Below are 26063 nucleotides of genomic sequence, written 5' to 3' on the forward strand. Positions count from 1 at the left end.
TGTTGCTTCCTCTCTTCTTCAGGCCCTTCTCACAACATGAAAAGCACATATTTCAACAAAGGACACAGTGTATGCACACACAAGAATGTGTGTGTGTATGCATGCATGCTTAGTACAACAGGGGGTTCCGACTCTGTGAGGAGGAGGCATAGATAAACTGTACAACTGTACTAGCCATTTCCAGAGTTCAGTGAGGGCTTAAACAGCCAAGGAACAAGAAACACCTCCATATCCATAAGAAATCTATCCAGATCCACCTTATTTATCTATTCAGGTCTCCAGAATGCAAACTAAGGAGGTGTGTTCATCCAGGATAAAATCCTGGATCAAAACTGCTTTTCCTTTCACTAGTATGGCAATAAACTGCAGCATTGTCAATCTAGAACACCCATTACCTTAATTATCTAGATTACTCCATGTAGAGGACAGTTTGGGGGCAGCGAAAACAATTTGATTCTCCTCTCTTCCATGATAATAACTGACTTTCTTCTCCACACCTTTCTCAACCCATTATTGTATCTATGGATACTTCCTGATTCACTTCTCCTTCTGTTCTCTTCTGTTTTCTTCTGCTCCTCTGGCTGGACAGATTGTTTAATAAAACCTAATGTGTTTCACAACAAAACACAAATTCCTTCCCCATATCTGAACAGGGACACTGGTCTTTGTTTCTCTTTCAAAGAGGGTTCCTTGAAATGAAGGGGGTGAACCCCTTTGCTGCTGCCTCTTTCAATGGTGACTATGCCATGTAACCATCATCCCAAGGTGTTTTTTTTCTTGTGTCAGGAGCTACCTGAGAAACTAAGAGTAACTTCTGGTGTGAGGAATTGGCTGTCTGCAAGGACATTACCAGAGATTGCTCGGATGTTTTGATGCTTTACCATTCTTGTGGGAGGCTTTGTCATGTCCTCGCATGGGGAGCTGGAGCTGACAGAGGGAGCACATCCGCGTTTTCCCCAGATTCAAACCTCCAACCTGTCGGTCTTCAGTCCTGCCAGCACAAGGGTTTAATCAATTGCGCCAACAACTTAAATCCATTTAGAGGAAGGGGACAGGTGATGGCTCAGTAGCCAAGGCCTGTATGTTATGTATGTTCACCATATGTGAACATACATTTTTCCCAAGATGTGTAAATGCTATCCAGAAAAATTGCTGCTTTTAAAGCATTGTATTCTGCTTGCTCTGTGGGCCTGTCATAGTTTTATCAAGCCTTTAGATGGTGCTCTAAACATGCAGAAAAAAACTGGCTTCAGTCTTGATTTTTGGGATGGAGGGATGAGTCAAGTTACATGCAATTAAGAGTTTATTAATATATTGACTTGGCAGATTTAACACAATATTCTTTGCCATATGATGACTGAATTCATTAGGCCAGGTTTCAAGAAACTTTTGCCACTGAAGACTTTGTTAAGATTATAAAGGTTTGAAGCTTGAGCTGTAATTCTTGCATCATACTGAAAAGAATCCAAGTGAAATAACTTTGTAACAATTTGTTGAATAAATAGTTACAAAGTTATTTATAACAAAATCAGCCAAATAATGTTGGCTGGCACAGGTAAACATTCTGAGCCAATCAACATTATTTGGCTGATTTTGTTGTTGTTATCCCAAACTATGAATATTGTGTTAGCCTCTGAAAACAAAACCAAATCAAGAATCCACAATTGGGCAATGCCTTGAGAATTTCAAGAATGTGTGAGGTTTTGACTGCTCCAAAAGTCTTCACAGAGCCCCCGGTGGTACCGTAGGTTAAACCACTGTGCCGACAGGACTGAAGACCGACAGGTCGCAGGTTCAAATCCGGGGAGAGCACAGATGAGCTTCCTTCTGTCAGCTCCAGCTCTTCATGTGGGGACATGAGAGAAGCCTCCCACAAGGATGGTAACACATTAAAAACATCTGGGCATCCCTTGGGCAACGTTCTTGCAGACGGGCAGTTCTCTTACACCAGAAGCGACTTGCAGTTTCTTAAGTTGCTCCTGACATGATAAAAAAAGTCTTCACCAGTTCAGATTGTAAAGGAAGGGCCTGGAGCAAAAAGGATAGAAGTCCAAAACTTTGGCCCGAGACTACAGCCATGTGGTCTTCATTTAAACTCAGTCCCAAAACGAAGACTGCAGAATTACTGAAAGGTGTGCAGGTATCAGATTACATATATTAGTGAATACTGCAATGAAGAAGAAGTGAGGATTCCCCATCTCTGAAGATTCAGGACTGGCTCTGATAAGCGGGCAAGCAACTGAACATTCAAAGATCTGCATTTTGCCTTCAGTGAAACACACAGGCTTCTTGACCCACAGGAGCCCAGCTGTCCAGACTATGGTTTCCATATTGCATCTTCCAGACATATTGGCCATTGATTAAGTTATTTTAAAGCTTCTGGACTGGATGACCCTTGTGGTCTCTTCCAACTCTTTGATTTTATGATATTTTGACATTAATGGAAGCTTTTTAAAAATGCAATTGTCATTTCAGGGTTGTGTGTGGAGGGTTGATGCTGGAGAGCAAAGGATACATTTCCTCTTTAGACATTGCTAAAAGAAAAAAAATACATACACTCCAATACTCGAGATGAAATTTGGGGCATGTATAGTCAAGGAACATCAGAGTGTTAAGATAGCAAAGATCATTAATGAAGAAGAACACACAAGCTGGTAGAAGCTTCCGTAGTTTGCTTCTGCCTCAGCCTCCTGGGAAAGGCACAATTCGGCCCCCTCCAACTGAGTTGACTGGGTGAAAATGATTGTTCACTTTCAATTCCATTTGCAGCAGTTGGAAGTAAACCAAGGGCAAAGCAGGGAGGGGGAGGGGGAGGAAGACAGGGAAATGGGGATATTTTAAACGCAGCTGAAAAAGTAGAATGAAAAAGGATTAGTTAGGACTGTTCCTGTTAAAATAGGACAGTTAGAGGGTATGATCTTAGGCTAATATTTAGCTTTCTAAACAAAATTTAAAGAATTGTTCACATGCTTTCTCTTGAAAAAATCATGAAGACTTTAAGTAAGGCTTAACCCTTCTCAATTACTCTAGAAAAAGAACCAGAGAGGTACTGTGAAAATGAGAACGTGTTGTTATGTAAATGAAGTAGCAGCTTAACGTAATCCTTTCAACTTCATCAGCACTAATAAGTATTATTGACGTCATATTTAACAAATACACAGCATGAAATTTTGGATACTTTTTTGTTGACTACAGTTATTGCCAGATTGTCTCCCTTTGTGCAGCTGCCACTGCTTTTAAAGGCAAAGTTTAGGACTTTAAAACTATAATCCTGTACACACTTCCTGGAAATAAGCCCTATGGAGCTCCATAGGATTTATGAGTTGGGCTGTATAGGACTACATTCAAAGGACTCACAGCATGGTATTTTATTTCACAGGCGTTTGGCTTCGGTTCCAGCTTCCGAAGATAATCATCTCCCCAGCATGCCCTCCCTCTCCTCCCCATCAGATCATGATGAGTTAATTCGGTGTGAAAAGGCTGTCATTTTTCTATATATGCATACAGGGGGAAATCAAATCTTAATTTACATATTTATGTAGTTCAATTTGTCCTGTGTCTCTTTGGGGGACAGTATTGAACCGTAAAGTTTCATCTCCAAAGAGATCACATTTATTGAGGCAGTAAAATGTGCATGCAACAGGACAGAGAGAGGGAGCCCTGTGTTTTGGACATGGAGCAGAACTTAAATGCACGCTCAGTTGCAGAGTTCTTCAAGGGACAAAACGTGGAAGGACAGGCAGTCTTTCTATCCAGCGGATTAAGCAGCATAAGCTTTTCTGGAGCATCGCTGCTGGCTTTGGAGAGACCTGTCTGTGGCAGCCTCATGCTGTGCTTTTCCTTCTGCAACTCGTTGAAAAAAATGAAAGGGGGGGGGGAGAGAATAAACTAGCGATGAGTCCCACCCCCTCCAGGTTGCTTAGCTTTCTCAAAGCCATATTCCTTTAAGATGATGTAATAGTCATTTCCCTGGATGGTTTCTTCCCTGCACTGCTGAAACAACAGCATCTGAAACTGTGGAACCACCCAGATCAGCAGCAGCCACAGAGCAGCAGCTTGGGCTAGGGAAAGCAAGAGCAAGGCAGCTTGCCTGGGCATCCTTTCAAACTGCTACTCTCTCAGCCTGGGTTAAGAACATGGGAGGCTCTCGGTTGCTACTGATGGAGAAACTACTACCACTCTGGCATGCCACCAAAATGTGTCACAACTGGGCTCAGAACCTGAGTTTTCTGCAAGTCATCTAAAACAAGGTTCTTCTGCTGATGACATTTGCTCTTCTAAAGGATCGTGACTTGGTGGGATTTATGTTCCTCTTTGTTTGTTGTGATTGTTTTGCCTTTTTTCAGTCTAAGCAGTTTGCTACACAGCTTCATCTCTCTCCTTTCGTGGCCGTTCTTGTTAACTTTCCTCTGTGGGGGTTTAACTCTTAAGTTTTGCCTGGATATTTCTCAAATGATCACCCTTCTCTTCTCCGTCTCTTTCCTAGTCTGGATATGTTTTGTTTTTTTTCATTACCCATCTTCAGATTCATTCTCCTTAATGCTGATTTTGGGATTGCTTAGAAAATGTTGCTTTTCTTCACAAGAGCTACTTTCATCCATGTAACCAAGGTAAGCATTGATGCTTCTGTGCTTCTCTTTCCCATATTTTAAATTAGATGCCAGTGTGAACTGTAATGTGTGTTGTGACAAGGAAAAGATCTAAACAAAGATGTTGGAAGAAAATAATTCCTTTAAATCAGTAGTATGTGTTTAACCCAATCGTTTTTTTAAAAAAATATGTATATTTGAGGGGAATAATTCCTATTTTATTTTTATTCAACAGGCTTGTGAATGATAGGAAGCATGGTCTGACCCTACTATTTTGGGTTTTGATGGAAGATCTCATCCTTTGATTACATGTTGTGAAGCCAGTCCTCTACCATTTAAACCACTTTGTCAGTGGTTCTGATCATCATAATTGGACTTTTGGCAATTGAACCCTACAACTTCTTTTTTCTTTTCCCATTTCATCTCTCCTGCATGAGATCCTGCTCTTCTTAAATGTTGGGAGACTCTTGGGAGAATAGATTGAGGAGCCTTACTAAAACCTTGGATGTGAGTGATTCTGCCATATCTTGGGGTTGGTTGGTTTGAAAATACCATGGCATTAAGTGGAAACTGCAGGACTTACCTCCCTCCTAGAGAGCAAGCAGCTGCTGCCCAGTCCTTCCCAGAGGTGATAGAACTTAATGTTGGTGGCCAAGTTTACTTCACCCGTCATTCCACTTTGACAGGCATTCCCCACACCCTGCTTTGGAAAATGTTCACCTCGAAAAGAGAGGCAGTCAATGACCTCGCCAAGGATTCCAAGGGAAGGATTTTCATTGACAGAGATGGCTTCCTGTTCCGCTACATCCTGGACTATCTCAGGGACAAGCAGGTGGTCCTGCCCGACCACTTTCCAGAACGAGGCCGGCTTAAGAGGGAAGCCGAGTACTTTCAGCTACCGGACTTGGTCAAACTCCTGACTCCTGATGATATCAAGCAAAGTCCTGATGACTATTGCCACAGTGATTATGAGGAGCTGTCCCAAAGCAGCGACACTAGAATATGTGCCCCATCATCACTTCTGCCCTCAGATCGAAAACGGGGCTTTGTTACCCTGGGCTACAGAGGCTCCTGCACTGTGGGTAGAGAGACCCAAGCTGATGCCAAATTCAGGAGAGTCCCGAGGATTTTGGTTTGTGGCAGGATTGCTTTAGTCAAAGAAGTTTTTGGAGAAAGTTTGAATGAGAGCAGAGACCCGGACCGGGCTCCTGATCGATACACCTCCAGGTTCTACCTGAAGTTCAGGCACTTGGAGAGAGCGTTCGATATGCTGTCAGAATGTGGATTCCACATGGTGGCTTGTAATTCCTCAGTGACTGCTTCGTTTGTCAATCAGTACACTGATGACAAAGTTTGGTCCAGCTACACAGAATACGTCTTTTATCGTAAGTACAAGGGGCTTCCCACACTGTGAGGGTTTGGGGTGCAGTGGCCTTAGTATTTCCTTGCAGACTATTCCTTTTGCCAGCTGAGCTTTGCCCTTGGAAGATTTTCTATGATGAATGGAGAAAGTATAGAGGGACTTATGTCGAGCATCCATCTTTTCAACACATAGTGAGGGTGAATTTGGTGATGTGGTCTTGGCTAGGTGGCAGCATAGTCTGCCAGAATCCATATCACTCCGTTATTACATACTGGCACAATTCACACACATATACAGAGAGGCTGCTCTCCCACCTTTTGATAACTACTCATTTGATGATCTTATGTGTCTTTTGATTACTTGTTCAGTGCAATGGAAGCTCTGAAAAAAAAACCCACCCCTCTGCTGATTTAATTACAGAAAATCTTCACATGTGATTCAATTTTGCAAAGGTAATAGATGTTTGGTAATAATCATGTGCCATCAGCCAAACCATCTGTCAACAAAGCTGACATGCTTACATGTAGAGAAAGGAAAAGAAAATCTATTCACTGAAGTTCTTTTCCATCAGCGTTCTTTTATGTAAAAAGGATAGAAACATGGGTCTTAGATTAAAACAGAGAGGGTGTGCCTAAGAATTTTTATCTTGCTATGGTTACTCTGATAGGAATGTTTTTTTTCAAATTGGCTATTGGCTAGAAGTGCATTAGAGCTTTAGTATCAGGCATTGCATTTTGATATTGAGAGGGAAATGTTGGTCTGGTCATATGAGGATAAATTTTGATCCAATTATTCTATGCTATTCACTGCAAATGACTGTTGCTTGGTTAATTTCCAGTGGAAGAGGAACTAAGTGGTTTCAGATCACAACCAGTATTCTACTGCATTTTGGGGAAACAAATATGAAGTAGAAGGATCTTGTCCTGTTGAACTATTGCCTTCAGCTTTTAAATAATGTTATCAGAATTTTGAAAAGCTTTGCGGAAGCTCTGAGATGGTTTTAACTGGATCTAAGGTTAAATAAGAAGAGTCATATTATTTATTTTATTAAGTTGCATATTTTAGGAGTCTGTATATTTAGCACTGTTTTAATGTTAATGAATAGATGAAAAGGCATCAGCATTAATTAAGTAACAATTCTTGTTAATAAAATGATCTAAAATGACCTATAAAAGAAATAATGTAATATCAACATTGTTGATGTCTTGCTGTTAATGTCATCTCTACTTTACCTGTGGATTTTTTTCAACTTACATTTGCGGTTGATATGTGTTTTTAAAGTGAAGAGATATATTAGAAGATGGTCTAAACTTTCTTACTGATGTGTGTTTTCATATAGTTTTCAACTTATTGTGACCTTAAGACAAACCTATCCCAGGATTGCATCAGAAAGATTTGTTTAGGGTGGGGTGGGATAGAGTGTGGGATGGGGCTGTCTTTGCTTTCTTCTGAGGCTGAGAGAGTGTAACTCAGAGGATTTCCATGACCATCATGGATTCAAATCCTGACTTCCAGAGCCACTGTCCAATGATCACACCACTAAACCATGCTGGCTCTCTTGGCTTAAACAATATACTTTATTAAAAATAGTTTTCTTTTTCACAGATAAAGAAGTTTATATTCTTTCCATGAAATCCAAGTTAAGAACATCACAATAGATGTATGATACATAATTCCACAGTATTTTCTTGTCACCATATTATGTTTGCTTTCCCGTTTCTGCATAATATTTAGATTTTGGAGAAATATCTAGATATATAGAGATTTTAGAGAAACGTCTAGATTTTGGAGAAAGCACAGCACTTTGTCACTTAGAACATTATCCACAGGTGGCCAATTACAATTGAGAAACACTCATGTTTGAATATGAGAGTGGTTAAAAACAGCTAATACATTTTTTAAGGACAGTACTATTAATGTGATTGACGGGAACAATTAGGGCAATGTCTCACCTAAGAGTTAAGGTGTCACTCACTTATAAGGCCTTGCTGTTTTGAGGAAAGGCAATGGAATCATCACAAAAATAGGGTGATACCGATTTCTATATACCTTGGATTGACCAGAGATAAATGGGATATATTAGCATTTGTATTTCTGCATTGTGTGATGTGGACAAGTTGTAAGTCAAGCATATATTCCTTTCTTCACTATGAACATATTAGTTATGGTACTATCCCTATATCTTCTGGGTTAGAGCTGGATTTTTGTTAAAAAAACCCCCAAGGGTCTATGTACATAAACATATTTTAGAACTTCAGACTTCATACACATTAGTCAAAACATGCCTTCGTCAGCCTTCATGTCTTGGATTACACTTCATCTCCACTTAATTATTTTTTACAATACATATTTTTCTAATTATATATATATAGTCCTTGTTGGAAATATTTATACTACCCTAAATCTTCACAGTGCATGCTGTTTTTAGTCAATAGCATATCAGCTGTCTTGATTTAGTCTCCAATTATATTATTATTATTATTATTATTATTATTATTATGGATTAATAGATGCATAGTTTTCATGTTGAGGAAAGTAATAGTCCCACTATATTCCGCACAGGGTGTCCAGAACTGAAACAATATTCCACTTGAGGCCCCATATGGAATATTGTTTTTTTCCCTGGGTATCCTGTTTTAGGAATAATATATCGTAGACAAGCTAGAATGAGTTCAGAGAAGGACAATTCGGATGAAGGGCGGTATGGAGAACAAAAATGCATGAGAAAAACATTCAAGTTGCTGGGAATATTCAGTTTGATGAAGAGGTGACTGAGAGGTGGCATCACAGCACTCTTTAAAGACTTCAAGGCTGAGAGAGGAGGGGCAGGCCTGTTCTTTGTAGCCCCAATTGGTAAGGCGAGGTCTAATGGTTTAAAGTTACAGGAGGGTAGATTACTACTGAACATCAAATGGAACTCTTGACAGTAAATGTGGTACAGCAGTGGAACCAATTTCCCAGAAAGGTGATATATTCTTCTTCTCTGCATGTCTTGAAAAAGAGTCTGGACTACTACCTGCTATGAATGCTCTAGTTAGAGATCTTGTACTGAATGGGGATTGGACTTGTTGATTTTATGATTCTATGACTGGAATTTGACAGAAGTATAGTATCTAGATCAAAACAAAGGTAATCATTCCACTGTAGTCTGGTTTGGTCAGAGCTTACCTGTTGGGTCTGGTTCTAGCCACTACAATTTAAAATGGACATAGAAAAGCTATATGCAGAGGATGATAAGCCAAATAGTAAACGGTCTGGAAACCAAGCCCTTTCTGGAAAAGTTGGGTGAGTTTTAACAGGGGGAAAAGAAAATTTCAAAATCATTTAGGTAACCCTCTTTAAATATCCAAAGGACTATAATGACTCTGGAGGGCTGCAAGCAGGATGAAGGTCACATGTTGCCCACTGATATACATAAATACATTCTGGATGCTCAGATCTCTTGCACATAAGTCAAATAGCGTGAAATGCAATGTTTTTCATAATTACTACTAAATATTAATCTATACATTTATGTTAGCATGTAGAAATGGTATGCACATCTCTGGTTGTTTCTGTTTTCTTTTTAAATCATGCATTTTCTCTCTATTTGGCCACTCTATTTTTTTTTTTTAAATTCTTTAAGGGAACTTTCAAGCTCCAGCATTTCAGACAAGTGACTTATCACTCCACAGCTCAGTCTTTACTGCATTATCTAGTTTGATAGATTTTAGACAATTTTCAGGACTATAAATCCATTACCACTGAAATGAGTACAGTTGAATTAGTTCAGTTGCTAGGTAACTTATTAACAGAAATATTAAATATTCATTCTTGCACAGAGCAATAGATTTACAGACTGGCCTGGAGGTTGTCTCTGCTAATCACAAGAAAATACTTTATTGTTTGCAATTTCAAATATATTCTTTTTGTCCTTTTAAAGTTGTCATCCCCTGAAATTTTCTCCCATAAAGTTCGTACAAAAATTGTTGTCTACTTGGATCTTAACTATTTCTGTAAACTATGGTGTCTCATTCTATCACGTGTTCAATTAAGTTATCTCATTGATCTGTATAGTCTTTCATTTTTATAGCCTTTTCATACTCATGACAATATACTCAATTGCTTCTTTATGATATGTGAATAGGAACAATGTTAATCCAGGATGGGAATAATACGGCCCCCTGTATTTTATTGAAGGGGAAAGTGATTGTTGGAAAGGTCAAGAGGGGAGAAAATGAAAGATGCAGTTGAGGAAAACTTTTTGCTTAGTAATCCAAGATGATAGCACTGCGAGAACAACAATAAACAGATGCAAAGTGGTAACTGAAGCTTGCAATATTGAATAATAATATACAATATTATATATTACAGAAAAAGAATGGAAGAAAGTCAAAACACCACCTGACTTCCGAGAGATGCACAGGTCAATAGGAAGAGGGCCATTAGCTTTTCATGCTGAAAGGCCATGGCTCTGGTGGTTGAGCAACGAAATCCCTCCTCCAAAACGTATTTTCCTTCCTTTTCTCTCTTCTTCAGTTGCTTCTCCTTCTTTGAAAGCTTCTCTGCTATTATTTTTGGGGTTTCCAGAAATGTATGTTTCTCACTATTCAAAATAGCAAACAGAGCAGCCAATTTAGCAACGGGATCATGTGATGTATTTTGTCCACTTGTAATCCTTCTTCTCCTTAGTCCTTCCTGTCTTAGGAAATCTGCCAAACTCATTCCAACATTCTAAAAATCACTCAACTCCATAAACAATAGAATTGATGTTTATGTTAATTGAGCATTCTAGAGTGTTAAGCCACATCACTGGAAAAATCAACAAATCAATAACTCTGTGAGTTAATTGACAGGATATTTCTACATTCTGTTCAACCTCTGAACAGCAGAAGCCAGAACTTAGACACAGAGGATGGGTGGCCAGCTGGATCAGGAAGACCTGTGGCACAGAGAGCTAGAGATTGATATCCAGCCTCAGCTTAAACACCAAACTTTCAGGAAGAGCCCTGAATCAAGTGCCTCCAAGACTTGGGGAAGCTCTGCTTAAGCTATATTCTTCTCAGCACCCAGTGCCCTTGGTTTAAAGTTTAAGTTTCTATTGCTTGCAGAAGTCATAACCAAAGAAGGAGTTGATGGGGAGATGGTTTCTTGGGCTCCAGGGCAGTTGTTTACACCTTTATGTTACACATGTGGATTTTTAGCACGCAGAGGGTCACTTCTGTTTTCTTTCAAAAACATATTTTTGTGGGTTTGAAACAGGCTTGGGACTCCTGAAACAGTAGGCTTGGTTGATCCAAAAAAAAAAAAAAGATTCAAAACTCCTTTTGGATGTAGGGGATGCTGGTGGTTCGATTCTAAAGTCACTTCCGATTTTTTTAAAAAAAAAATCAAAACTTTCAGAAACTTCCTAAACTTCCGAATCACTTCATTAATGGCAGGCACACATGCGCAGTAGGAAAAAAAAAGCACTTGCATTGGGGAAACTTCAGGGGATTCTCCCTTCCTCATTTTTAGACCAATCCTGATGAAACTTGCTACAGTGGTAGAACACAAGTAGCACTATTAGTTCACCAAATTTCATAACCTTTGACTTATCCATGGAGTTTTGGAAAATTTTCAAAGATTTTATAAAAAAACATTTTTAATAATAAAGAAAATCTGTTCCTGGTTTGAAAGTATTATTTCCTGTTTCATGGGTAGTCTTTACTTTGAAAGTAGTTGTTCTACTCCAAACACTTTGCTTGTGTGGCACAAACTGTGTTAAATTGGTGAACAGAAATCATAGTACAGACCCCATCAGGGGACATCTAGACTGACCCCCTTTCTTCTAAGCAGAAAGGCACCATACAAACTCTCTTGACATCCATTTGCTTCCTCTACTGAGTTGGAGGGGACCCCCAAGACACATCCATCCATTTATTCCATTTTGTAGATACAATCAATCATTTTATTTTATCATTACTTACTGACATAAATGGCTGGCTCGCTGTGGCTGGCTACCCCAGTGCCATGTTCATGGCAATCAGGCCAAAGTGTTTTTTAAGCAGTTTATGTTCTCTTGCCTTTGCAAAAGTTGCTTATTGCTTTGCTGCCTTTGTTTAGACACCTTTGTAGATTCAATCAGTTTATTATATATTTAGACAAAGACTGCTACAGACAGCTATAGTATTTTTGGGTCCTTCAGCCATTTTGGCTAATGAGCAGCCAGGCAGTGTGGAAAATGTAGTTTAACAGCTGAGCCTTTTGCAGTCTCTACCATTGGGGGCCTGGCCTTCACAAACTACAACAATGGCTGTGCTTAGCCATGCCCACCTCATCCCTCTCTTGCATCACCGGGGGAGGGAAAGCGTGAGATTTTAAAAGTTTTTAGGCTTTACCAAAGTTGCTTAATGGTTGTGAAAATTAAAATAACCTTGGGAGACATCCAAACATTATGGAATATTTCCAAAAAAAAAGGTAAGGGGTTCAAATTTGGATTCCCCCCACCTTTTCTGCATGGTTCAAAACTGCTTCGAAAGTCAAAAATGGAAGTTTTTTCTGACTTTCAGGCTCTTCTGAACAAACCTATCCAAATCTATGAAACAGCTATTGGAAAATTAACTCTTGGAGTGCAATTTGTTGTTTTTCAATTAAAAATGGGCATGTGTGGATATGGTGCATTTTGTGATCAGAATGTAGCCCCTGGATCAATGCTATAATTGCACTTCTCTTGAAGCTTCTTGCGTTTGAAGACATAGGCACATTCTTAGTTTCTAATCATAGTATTACACTAAAGGGGAATAAAATTCTTGAGTTGAATTGCAGACACGAACTTTATGCATGTATTACTTGTGCATAGGGCAATGATATATATGAGTAAAGCTCCGATATCCCAGGGATAGGTCCGTTGTGTGCTTGTAGTTGAGTACCTGCTCTATTGGAGGGCTTTTCTCTTTGGAATTGCTGATTCAGATCTCTGGGATGAGACTAACCTAGTTGTATGATATTGGCAGTGGAGTTATTCTTCATGAAAGTGTCATTCATATTTGCACGGGACTCTAGTTGGAGCAGATGTTCCCTTGAACTTTAGTCAAGATCCTCCAGCTCCATCCTGAACCTACCATGCTTCTGAGGAATTTTATCCTGTGATCAGAAATATATGGTCTGTTCCAGTAAGCAACAATCTTGAAGTGGCTGACTATGGTGATATAACCTAAAACACCAATGATAGGTGAAATAATGATGTTGTGGGACAGAGCTAAGGCAGTGGAAGGAAAAGAATGGTGAACATCCTTGAGCTGGAACTATTTATTTATTTGGGGTTCTTGTACCCCGCCCTTCTCACCCCGAAGGGGACCCAGGACGGCTTACAACAGCAAGGCACACTTAGGTGCCTGCCACACAAACAATCATCACAAAAGTACAACAATTCAAAGTACCCACAATTCAAGCCATCATCTCAATAAAATCTATAAAATCGATAAAAACAATAAGAACAATACAAACCTAATTCTTCCTCCTACCTATCAGTGTACACTAACTCAAAGATCTGTTTTTGATTCCACTTCAACAATCCTGCTGATCTTACACATCTGATTGTCTTATTTAGTTGTCTTATTTAATTGCCTGGTTGCCCAAAGGCCTGGTTCCACAACCATGTCTTCACCCTCCTCCTGAAGGAGAGGAGGGATGGTGATGTTCTGATTTCCCCCGGGAGTGAGTTCCACAGGTGAGGGGCCACCACTGAGAAGGCCCTGCTTCTCGTCCCCACCAGCCTCACTTGTGACAGTGGTGGAGTCGAGAGCAGGGCCTCCCCAGATGATCTCAAACTCCGAGGTGGGACGTAAAGGGAGATATGTTCTGACAGATACACTGGACCGGAACCGTACAGGGTTTTGTAGGTTAGAACCAGCACCTTGAATTGTGCTCGGAATTGAACCGGCAGCCAGTGGAGCTGGCATAGCAGGGGGGTGGTGTGCTCCCTGTATGTCGCTCCAGTGAGCAATCTGGCTGCCGCTCGCTGGACTAGTTGAAGTTTCCGAACAGTCTTCAAGGGCAACCCCACGTAGAGCGCGTTGCAGTAGTCTATTCGGGATGTAATTAGTTTTGCGCTAGATCTCAAAATTATCATATGACTTGCCTTGGCCTAGTAATTCCAAGAGCAGTATCTTTCTTTGACCACCCTGTAAGCACTACATTCAAACTAAATATAAGATAGGTTGTTGATTCAAGTGCACTAAATAAGATTTATGCTTTTATGAAAATAGACCTTCTTTGGATGTATTTAAACATGTGTTAGATGGCCATCTCCTGGGCGTGTTTTTGATGTATATTCCTGCATAGCAAGGGGTTGGATTAGATGGCGCTTGTGTTCCTTCCAACTCTGAGATTCAATGATTTTATAAAACTGGTGAAAAGCTCATGGAAGTAAATTAATGTCCGTGGTGGATTTCAGATATTTCAAAGGATATGCCCTATTTTATTTTGAGCTCCCCCATCCCTTCAAAGCAGTCATCCCTTTAAAAGAACTTAATCAAAACCCAAAATTTAAATTTGCCCTGTGTGACAGAAGGTGATCTGAGCATTAGCTCTAGTTGTTAAAAAATGGCTACTTTGCTGGGATACAGCATAGCTATAGAGCAATTACATGTGTATATTACTTGTCCCCTTAGATGTTCTAATGTAAGATTACTGGCAATCCATGTGGATACTCCAAAGTGTGGTCAGAACCCTTTTCACATCAACATCCCCAAATTCCTTTAAAAACAACAACTCTGAGGAGCAATAAAACTGACAGCTGGTTTTCCAGTGGGACATTCCAGCTTCTTTGCAGCTGCATAGCCATAATTATTTAATTAGAGCTGCCAACTGTGCCTATATAAGCATTAATTCATCAAGCTGTTGTGCTTGGGTTAATGGGCCGAAACAGTGGGAGGTCTTCTAATACAACTAGTTAGCTACATGCAGAGATGTTCTTTGCTGATCAGCTTCTGTATCTCCTGTGCAAGTGCACAGGGAGTGTGAAAGATCTCATATTTTCCAAAAGGTGGTGAGTCAAGCTGCGGTAATTTATTTTACAAACACTCAATTTATTAAGACATCAATGAGATTATTTTTATTTGAAATCCATAAAACTTGTGTGCAAAAGGCAATTTATTTCAAATTTTCCAGATAATGAAAAAAGAGAGGGAATAGCAGGTATTTCCTAGACAAACTGAATGTTATAGTGTCAAAGCATCCAACAACAACTCAAAGGAGAGATATAGGCAGTATATATATAGTATTTCTTTTATGGACAATATAGGCAGGTGTATCTAATTCTAGTGGGAGATTCATATTCACTGAAAGCAACCAGTGCAGCAAAATTATTTCTGTTTGCTGGATGTGTGGGGATTGGAGCTGCAGAGGAAAAACAGGACCAGATGACAATGCAATGTGTGTGTTCAGTGCAGCTGGGCTGTGCTCCAGCTTAAACTAGGCCAGCACAAGTGGGAATTGAGAGGTAGGCTGTGCCTGTGTGTACGTTGGGTCCATTATTTAACAGATCTGGGGATTACAGGCTCTTCGTGTGGTGCTCTGCTGGAAGAAAAGATTGTGAAGAAGGATGAGTTGCTGTTCAAAACAGATCATGGGTTCAGGCTCTCATCTGTTTTAGTAATGGAGTCCTGTACCTGTCTTCCTCATCACTCAAGGTTTAGCTGGAAGTTTAAATGGGAACAGAGCTTTCTTAAAGCCACCCTCTTTTATCTCCTTTATTATCTATACCTTTTTCTAAGTTACAGCTCTTACATATTCAGAAAACAGATAGCCAGTTGTATATTTAAGGATGATGAAATTTCCTGTAAGGTAGCTCCCATCAGAAGTATCCAGGGACCTCCCCAGGTTGTTTGTGCTCTGATTCAGCAAAACTGGACCACTGTGTTTTATGGGGCCATTTTGGGTAGGCTGAAGACAGAACTGTGAAGATCCCTTACCTTGCCAGCCGGGGGTGGCAGGGCCCAGGAAGAGACAGGCTAGGTAGTTTTCAGCTTAGAAGGCCTGGCAGAGAACTGCAAGAGCCATCTTAGTTTAGGGAAGCCTCCAGTTCAAAGTGGGGAGTGGCCTAGGCCTGAGCCAGCCCAGCAACAGCCAGGATTGGTTGGTAAAAGGGGGGCGGAGTTAGCCAGTTGGAGGGAAAGAGATCAGATTATTTTGACAGTTCAGTTCAGTTCTGGGGGATGTTAGAGGAGGATTAGAGTTTTAGGAGTCTCTGTTAGGAATAGGCAGCTTGCCTGTAGTTTGCACAGCAAAGTAGGCTGTGGCAGACTGGTTACAGCTATTTTAGAAAAGACATAGCTGAGATTTGGTTAGGAAATTGTAACAAAGAATAGTGCCATTCTCTCAAGCAACCGCTACGTTTCTAAGAACCAGGAACACTTTAATTGTAACAGCTAAGCCTCTGAACCTGCATTCACTTTTATTCTGTAACTTGTATTCAATAAACCTTTCTTGTTATTTTTTACAATCTAAGCCTGAGTCAAGTGCCATTTTTGGTTTGAGTCCTTTTCAGTGTATTCAACCTCAACCTGTTTCCCCTCAAAGAAGCCCTTGTTAATATACAGTATTTGGTGGAGTAAAAAAGCCTTTTACTATTTTAAACAGTCTTTTAGCATTCTAAATAGCTAGAGGGTTCGTGATTCTTCAGTTTATGGTGGCAGCGAAGGTTTTAAATAAAGAGACATCCCCTCAAACGCTATAAGAGCCAAAGTGGTGTGAATTCCTTATTGAAGGAGGGACAGTGGTGGGATTTCTTGCCCCCTGCCCAATTGGACATCGAGCGTATCTTTATAATTGGCTTGCAGCGGTGTGGATTCGTGTAACATCTCAATCCAGGGCATTTTTGTGTGAATCCTGAGGTAAATTTTTGTCAAAACGTGACACCAAGAATTACCTCAGAGAGAGAACACCTCTAGTGCCATTTTTAACACACATTAGGCACCATGGCACCACCAAAGACAAAGAAGGGCACTCCTGAAGAACCAGATAGAGAAGGGGAGACAACTGCCTCTGTAGTTGAGGAGACTGAGACCCAAATACAAGAGGGGAGAACAGAACAGATAGCTACCTCTTTGGCCATTGAAAAGCTTAGGCTAGAAATGAGGTTGAAAGAACTGGAGTTTCAGGCTGAAAGAGAAAGGAGGCAAGCTGAGGAAAGGGAGAAGGAAAGAATGATTAAATTGGAAAGGGAAAAGTTTCAAGCTGAAGAGAGGCAGAGAGAAAGAATGGCTGAGTTGGAGAGGGAGAGAATACAAGTTGAGATAGAAAGAGAAAGAGAAAGGGAACGTTTAAGACATGAGGAGCGAATGGCAGAACTACAATTAAGAGAACATGAGAGAACTCCTAACTTAAGCCAACAACAAGACTCTAACATGCAAAGGGTGTTAAAGAACTTCCCTCGTTATGTAAAGGGGGACTGCGTCGAGTCATTTCTGGCTACCTTTGAACGGGCTGCTCACGATTTCGAGGTACCTGAAGATAAAATGATGGTGTACCTGAGACCACTGCTTTGTGGGGAACTTAGTGAGGTTTACGCTGATCTGCGAGAGACAGAGAGCGGGAGTTACCTCATATTTAAAGAAAGGGTGAAGCTGAGGTTTGGCTTGACTCCTGAACAAAGTAGAAAGATGTTCAGGGAGATCAAAAGGAAGCCAGGAGAAACCTTTTCACAATTGGGAAGCCGAGTGGAAAAAGCCTTAGAGAGATGGCTTGAGGGAAGTAAAACGACCACTTTTGAGGAGTTAAAACATTTAGTTTGTATGGAACAGTTTTATCGACTGATCCCCATACAAATGAGGTGGTTCGTTAAAGACAAGAAAATTAAGCAAGTGTCAGATCTCGCGGCTTGGTTGGATGAGATGGAGCATGACTGGAATGTGAGTCATGGCTCAGGAGCCACCAAGAGACTGAGGGAATGGGTTCCAAAAGAGAAAACTGACGTAGGAAACCAAAATCCTGTCAGGAGGGACCGCATTCCAGAGATTGCCACAGGAAAACTTGTCTGTTACTTCTGCCATCAAGAGGGTCATAAGAAAACGGCTTGCCCAAAATTAAACACCCAGAAAAGGCCAGTTACACCACCAAAGCCAGTTAAGGTGGTTAGGCAAATATCTCCACACGAAGAAAGTCAATCTCCACACGCACAGGAAGAGCCTGTGAAGATAATGCGTGTATGGAGTACTGAGAAAGAGACAAATGGAGATTATTTGAGGGTGATCAAAGTAAAGGGTCAAGAACTAATGGGATTCAGAGACACTGGGTCTGAAGTATCGCTCATTAGGCCAGAGTTTGTCAAGGCAGACCAGATACTTCCAGGCCAAAAGTACAAACTGAGAGGAATTTATGGCCCTGTGTTCGAAGTGTCAGTGGCTGAAATCCCAATAGAATATAAGAACTTCTCTGGAAAATGGAGAATGGGACTGTTTAATGATTTAGAAGTGCCAGTATTGTTGGGCAATGATTTGGCTGAGCGCTGCAGACATGTTAATATTATTACCAGAAGCCAAGCTGAACGAGAAGGGGAGGCTGAATACACTGTTACAGATGAACAACCATCTACCTCACAAACTGAAAATGTCAGCCAAGAAATTCCCTTTAGTTTGAACCAACGCCATATGAGGCAGTTTGAAGCAGCTCAACAACATGATGAAAGCTTAAAACCCTTATGGGATGAAGTGGTCCCAGAAAACCACATACCCACAAGTGAAAAGCCAGCTTTGTTTAAAGTTGTGGAGAATAAACTGTACCGAGTTGTGAGGAGACAGAAAGGTCCCAAATTCTTTGAGGAAAGAACACAACTGGTAGTTCCACAAAAGTATAGGGCTAAAATCCTCAAGCTAGCCCATGATACCACCTTCAGTGGACACCTAGGTATCAAGAAAACCAAAGATCGTATACAGTCAAGATTTTTTTGGCCCGGAATGGGAGGTGATGTGACAGCCTATTGTAAATCCTGTCAGACTTGTCAAATGGTGGGAAAAGCCAAAGACAAGACAAAAGGACTGTTACAATCCATTCCAGTTGTCACTGTTCCCTTTGACAAGGTCGGAGTGGACATCATTGGCCCTATGTCCCACAAGACACTTGATGGACATAGATTTATCTTGACTGCCGTGGACTTTGCCACACGATACCCAGAGGCAATTCCATTGAAGGAAACGGACGCCAAAACAGTGGCAGACGCGCTGCTCAATGTATTTGCACGCGTGGGTTTCCCCAGATCTATCATCACAGATCTTGGAGCCACCTTCATGTCCCAGATGATGCAAGAACTGTTCCGGACCTGCAAGATCAAGCATCTTACTTCTACTCCATACCATCCTCAAACCAACGGCTTGACGGAGAGATTCAACGGTACCCTCAACCACATGCTGAAGGCGTACGTCCACAAGAACCCTAATGATTGGGACAAGAAACTTCAACACTTCTTGTTTGCTTATCGGGAGGTTCCACAAGCCAGCACCAAGTTCAGCCCATTTGAACTGCTATATGGGAGAACACCAAGAGGACCTATGGACATTTTGAAGGAAGCATGGACAGGAGCAGAGGACATTCCGGAGAGTGATATCAACAGCTACATCGAGGACTTAAGAGAACATTTAACCACCATGAGAGACTGTGCAGCCGAGAGTTTGTCAACTGCCCAGCTGAAGCAGAAAGAACAGGCGGATCTACACGCAAGACATCGTTGTTTTGATGTGGGAGATAAGGTCCTGGTTTTGAAACAAAGATCTAAGAAGAAACTGGAGGTTTCTTGGGAGGGACCTTATGTGATATTGTCTAAGATTTCTGAAGTCACTTATCTGGTGGGGGAAAACATAGATGGGGGAAGGTGTAGGAAATTACATGTTAATATGCTTAAGCCTTACTACTCCAGGGCTAGGGTGGTTATGCAAGTATCCCAGGAGACAGATGGGGAGATTTCACTGTCGGGATGGGGAAAGGTTAGGATTGCAGAAGGTATAGTATTTACTGTGTTAGATTGATTATATGCAATGTTATAATGTATTTAACATGTTTTTTTTTCCTACAGGAATGTATTTATTGTGTATAATGTATTTATGGTATATATTGATTGCAAAATGTATTTATTGCATAAATGTTGTATTGCAAAAGGTGTTTATTGCAAATGTAGGTATGTACATAGATAGATAGATTAGCTAGAATAGATAGTAAGGGGGGTTAGTTGGGCCTAGTATAGTGTTAGGCTTTGCTTCGGAAAAGGTCTGCAAACCTTTTCACTCCGCAAACCATCTTGAGGTGGGGAGGGAATGTGAAGATCCCTTACCTTGCCAGCCGGGGGTGGCAGGGCCCAGGAAGAGACAGGCTAGGTAGTTTTCAGCTTAGAAGGCCTGGCAGAGAACTGCAAGAGCCATCTTAGTTTAGGGAAGCCTCCAGTTCAGAGTGGGGAGTGGCCTAGGCCTGAGCCAGCCCAGCAACAGCCAGGATTGGTTGGTAAAAGGGGGGCGGAGTTAGCCAGTTGGAGGGAAAGAGATCAGATTATTTTGACAGTTCAGTTCAGTTCTGGGGGATGTTAGAGGAGGATTAGAGTTTTAGGAGTCTCTGTTAGGAATAGGCAGCTTGCCTGTAGTTTGCACAGCAAAGTAGGCTGTGGCAGACTGGTTACAGCTATTTTAGAAAAGACATAGCTGAGATTTGGTTAGGAAATTGTAACAAAGAATAGTGCCATTCTCTCAAGCAACCGCTACGTTTCTAAGAACCAGGAACACTTTAATTGTAACAGCTAAGCCTCTGAACCTGCATTCACTTTTATTCTGTAACTTGTATTCAATAAACCTTTCTTGTTATTTTTTACAATCTAAGCCTGAGTCAAGTGCCATTTTTGGTTTGAGTCCTTTTCAGTGTATTCAACCTCAACCTGTTTCCCCTCAAAGAAGCCCTTGTTAATATACAGTATTTGGTGGAGTAAAAAAGCCTTTTACTATTTTAAACAGTCTTTTAGCATTCTAAATAGCTAGAGGGTTCGTGATTCTTCAGTTTATGGTGGCAGCGAAGGTTTTAAATAAAGAGACATCCCCTCAAACGCTATAAGAGCCAAAGTGGTGTGAATTCCTTATTGAAGGAGGGACAGTGGTGGGATTTCTTGCCCCCTGCCCAATTGGACATCGAGCGTATCTTTATAAGAACCAGCTTCAGTTTGAAGACTATCATGGCAAAAGTGTTTACTGGTGTATCCATGATGAATTTCTGGGCCACCGATTTGGCACAGACAGTTCTGATTATGTCCCTGCCATCCTACTTTCTCAACTACTTTTAAAATATTCTGGTTTCTATTTTCTCCTTGGCTTTCCCCTTTGCCCTCCACTTATTTCAGTTGCTTGTTTTGATTATTTCAAACTGAATTCAAAGTGCAAAAGTAGTTTACGCTTATTTAGCTTGGGGTGCATGGGTGGGTGAGGAAACCTTCCGAGTAGATTTTGGCAAAAGCAAACTGTGGAAGCCTCTTTCAGCTCATGTCATCTTCTTCAGTAATAACCATCTTTGCAACACGATAATGTTGCTCAACCATACATGTCCTGGTTTCCATCTCTAAAATGTTGGAGAGTCCAATATAAATGATGGTGCTTTGAGCAGCATTCGGTGCAATTGTGATTTTTTTTTCTCATGATGCTGTGGAATAATACTATGCAACAAATGTGGGACCTAGAAATAACCTAGAGTGCAGTGCTTAACAGGTACCTGATGGAGAAGACCAGCATTTCCCCCTAATATGCCAAGGACTAGTACTGCATTTGTGTCAATTGATACAGCTGTTTCTTTATTTCCTGGAAACTATCCATGTAAGCAACCAATGGCTTATGGTCCACCACTGCTCATAGGACCGGCGTTTTTAGCATCACTTATCTAATGCTTTCCAGACAATTGGAGCTGAGTAAAACTGAAAGCCAGATGTTAGATATTAGCCCTCCTGAGGTTTCCCAAGCGGCCAAAAAAATCGTGGAATAACACCTTTTCATTATTGTGGAATAGCACTTTTCTTTTTTGTGCTTATTTCTAATTAATAGTATGTAATATTATTTATTGTTTTGGCATTTTCTTTTTGGTAGTTTTTTTTCCGTGTCAGGAGCGACTTGAGAAACTGCAAGTTACTTCTGGTGTGAGAGATTTGGATGTTTTACCATCCTGTGGGAGGCTTCCTCATGTCCCCACATGAAAAGCTGAAGCTGACAGATGGGAGCTCACCCTGCTCCCTGGATACAAACCACTAACCTTTCAGTCAACAGTCGTGCTGGCAAAAGGGTTTAACTCATTGCCCCACCGGGGGCTCCTGTTTTTGGAGGTGTTTCCCATCATCCTTCTTTCACACTTTCTTCCTTGGGAATTTGTAGTATAATTCTAATCTAGAAGAAACAAACAAAAAGTGAAAATGGGGGGGGGGGGGAGTAAGATTGTGTCATATGATGAGAATGTACTGTGAATGGGTGATTTTCCAGTTTGGCTTCCCTTCTTTCCTTCCTTGCCAGAATTTCTGTATAGGGGCATTAGGGTCAGGTATACTACAATACAAATAAGAACCTAAAAGATAGGAAAAAATAGAAACAGGTTCATACCCTCCTTCACTTCCTTTACAGATAGACCTCAACATTTTCTTTGCTTTCTCCTTTCAGCAGTATTTTACAATCCTTACCTACGAAATATATACCAAAATGTATTAATACACATCAGCAGGAGGCACATGATAAGGATGAATATCTCTTATCTAAAATGTTTGGGATCAGATGTATCATGTACTTCAGATTTTTTGGATTTCAGAATACTACATATATAAAATGGGAGAAGTCTAAACACCAAATTCCTTGATGTTTCATATACGTAATATACACGCAGCCTGAAGGTAATTGCATACTAAACATTTTAAATAGTTTTGCACACTAAAGAAAGTTGTGAACATTGAACATTGAACCACCAGAAAGCAATAGTGTCAATATCTCAGCCACCTAATGATGTCAATTTTGGAATAGTTCAGAATTCTGGATAAGGGGTGCTCAACCTGTACCATCCAGCCACTCCTGCCCTCCCACTCTTCTCTGCGCCTTTCTAGATTAACCAAAGGAAATCAGTCTGAAAGAGAAAGGGTGGGACTTGGAAGGCAGGGGTGAGTCTATGGACCTCATCACATGGAGGCCAAGAAACCAGGGGACTGTGGGGCAGCATACTGCTTTGTGCCATTACCATTGTTGGCCATGGGATCCCTTTCCACAACATTTCACTTATGTCCCATGCTTCCTTCTGCATCCTCCCCAGCTTCTCCTATGAGGAGTCACATGTACATGTGACTCCTCGGGGCTCCGTCTTTTGGTGCTGCCAGCATGCTGCCGGCACAGAGCTTCACTGGAAGTAGCCCTGTATCATCTAATGGGCTCTGGCAAAGTCTGTGCTGGCAGTGTGCCGGCAGCGCCAAGACGCAAGGGAAGACACTTCCTGGCGTCCATGTGATGAGGTCATACAAGACGTCTCTCACAATCTTCCCACCATTTCTAGTGGGTTATATTTCACATGACAAAAAACATAGTAGGTTTTAAAGGACATAAATAGTTGCTAGACTATCAGAGCTGAAGAAAGGACTTGAAGGGGGAGGGGAGTAAAGTGAAGAACTCTAGCACAATTTTGTTTGCTTTGCATTTAATGTTTGTTATAGTCCTAAGTTTCAGGGACTCTGCAGATAGGTGGCTTCTTTTGGCTGCAATCATAGGGCAAGCCACCCGTCAATTATAGTTAGGTTCCCTGGTCCCGCCCCCTTTTTGGGTTTTTGGAGGAAATAGGAGCCTTTTTGGGTTCAGTCCACACAGAGAAGCTTTCCATGCAGGACATAATACCAAGAGCTCCTGTAGAAAGCTTCGTCTTCTACAGCTTGGCCGGGGTTATACAGCCCACAGCTTGGCCGAGGATTATGCAGCCTTACAACTCCTTTGCTGAGGTACTTCAGCCAGCCATCACCGAAACCAGAACTCCCTTTCCCTTGGAAGTCTACAAAGCTCTGCTTGGTAAGGGTCACTCGCAGAAGCCAGACGCAGTCGGGTGTAGGGGCTCCACGCCAACAGAGGCAAAGACAGACTGCCCAGATTAGAAGTTAAGGATTTCCCCATTAGTTTGTGAAGATAGTGCCTGTTCCCAGTGAACAAGATTGAGAGAGCCAATAGACTATTAAGAAAGCTTTAAAGTACCTGTTTGTTTTCATTAATAAAGAACTTTGTTGAACCTTTAAGCAATCTAAAGACTCTGTTTTAAGGAAATCCAAGAGCCTTTAATCTGAGGCAGCCTCGGCGTCCCGTTGGGCACATAGAATTTATGTCCTGTCTAAAGTCTTATGCACAGGCCCAGCGTGTGACAGCACAACAGATTTATAAGGGGAAATATTATCAATAGTTGGTGAGAGTCATGATGGCCATATGTGAGTTCGAGGGGTGATTTGAATGCAATATTCCTGCTTCTTGGCAGGGGGTGGGACTGGATGGCCCATGAGGTCTCTCCCAACTCTTTGATTCTATGATTCTATGATCATATGTAGCATGTGTTTGAAACCCTTCTGCTGGAAAAAACAGCAGAAAGGTTACTGTTACTCTTATGTTCTGCTTCTGGCTTTCCAAAAGGATTCAGGTTGGTCACTGTGGGAAACAAGATCCCAGACTTGAGAGACCCTTAATTGAATCCTGAACTCTCCTTAATCTGTTCTTGATCTAACAGCCATTCACATAATAAGCTCAAATATAGCTGTAAATGAATGTGCCTGTTATTTAAGACATTTTCTAAAGTCTGAACAAGCATGTGTACATTTTTTTTTTAAAAAAATGGAATTATTATGCACATTTCCTTGAGGCTTGTCTTGCTTTATGACCACATACACAAGACATCTTGGGGAACTGTAATGTTCAAAGGAAACATTGAGACATCTATAGCAAAGTGGCTGTAGGCTGAAAACTAATTGACAGGCTTTGTGAGCCTTATAGTCATTGACTGCATTCAGTCATTATATGAGCCCTGTGGGTTGTGGCCCCATTCTTCACCTTATCCTTCCAACGAAGCACTGTTTGGTTTATTCATTTGGCTGATGAAGTCTGCTATGAATATTAAGAGAAAGCTATGGAGTAATCATCATTTTATATGTAGTTAAATGACTGTATGCTGTTGGGTAGGAGCTGGGATTTGAGGAAATGTGTGCAGTAATTGGAGTCTGCTTAGAATTCAGATTTATGACCTTTAACAACAAACACAAAGGAAACCCTGAGGGTATTCGGATGGCATACTTTACCTAAGATTAATTTAACCAACCAAAACATGTCACCATTTCTATTTGAACAAAGCGTGAAAGAGCATTTAATTAGTAAGTGTATTTATACACATATTCATACAGTATAACTGGCATGGTAAGGCAGAAAATTCATGAGCTGCCAATCCTGAATGCTTTGCTGAGGTGAATTTCATTTGTTGTAACACTTTTGCAGCCGTGTCAGCATCACGTCATGTTCTCTGAGAGAAATGACACTGTGCCACCTTAAATGTATTGTGGCAGGTGGATTTGCATGCTCAAGCCTACTTCATCAGAGGCATGCAGTGGCCTGGAAACTAGTTAGATATACACATGGTATGACAATCACTAATACAATGAGGCTGAAGGTAAAGAAAATGTAAACACTAGAAAACAATCCATTAGGTATCTCTTATCCTAACTAATATGCTGTGATAGCCATGCCTACCTTAACTGATATGTTATGGTAGTTTAGAGGGAAACTTTTACAACCCAGGAAAGAAACAGTAATAACTAGGAAAAAGCATTTCCTTACATATATCACCAATAAAATTTGAGCATCAGTTATCCAGAATTGTGAATTGCAAAATACTGTATGTTAGTGAAACTTTTGCATTCTAATGGTTCAGTCTACACAAACTTTGTTTCATGCTCAAAATTAATAAAAAGATTAGGTTTTAAATTATCTTCAGGCTATGCATAAAAGGAGTATATGACACATAAATGAATTTTGTGTTTAGATTGGGTCCCATCTCCAACATATCTCAATATGCATATGTAAGTATTTTATAAAACAAAACAATAATATGGAATATTTCTGGACCTAAGCATTTCAAATAAGGGGTAC

General features: G+C 40.8%; 1 protein-coding gene across 1 annotated transcript in view; it reads left to right on the forward strand.

The window, feature by feature from the left end:
• The first annotated feature begins 3680 nt into the window (after nucleotides 1–3680).
• KCTD16 (potassium channel tetramerization domain containing 16) overlaps nucleotides 3681–26063 on the forward strand; it is a 265686-nt gene continuing 243303 nt past the window's right edge. The window contains exons 1-2 of the mRNA XM_060765175.2: nucleotides 3681–4610; nucleotides 4825–5974. Coding sequence (XP_060621158.2) covers nucleotides 5143–5974 — 832 coding nt within the window. The 5' untranslated portion in view covers nucleotides 3681–4610; nucleotides 4825–5142. The remainder of the gene's footprint in view (nucleotides 4611–4824; nucleotides 5975–26063) is intronic.

This window comes from Anolis sagrei, chromosome 2 (genome assembly GCF_037176765.1).
Source record: "Anolis sagrei isolate rAnoSag1 chromosome 2, rAnoSag1.mat, whole genome shotgun sequence".
NCBI classification, from domain to species: Eukaryota; Metazoa; Chordata; class Lepidosauria; order Squamata; family Dactyloidae; genus Anolis; species Anolis sagrei.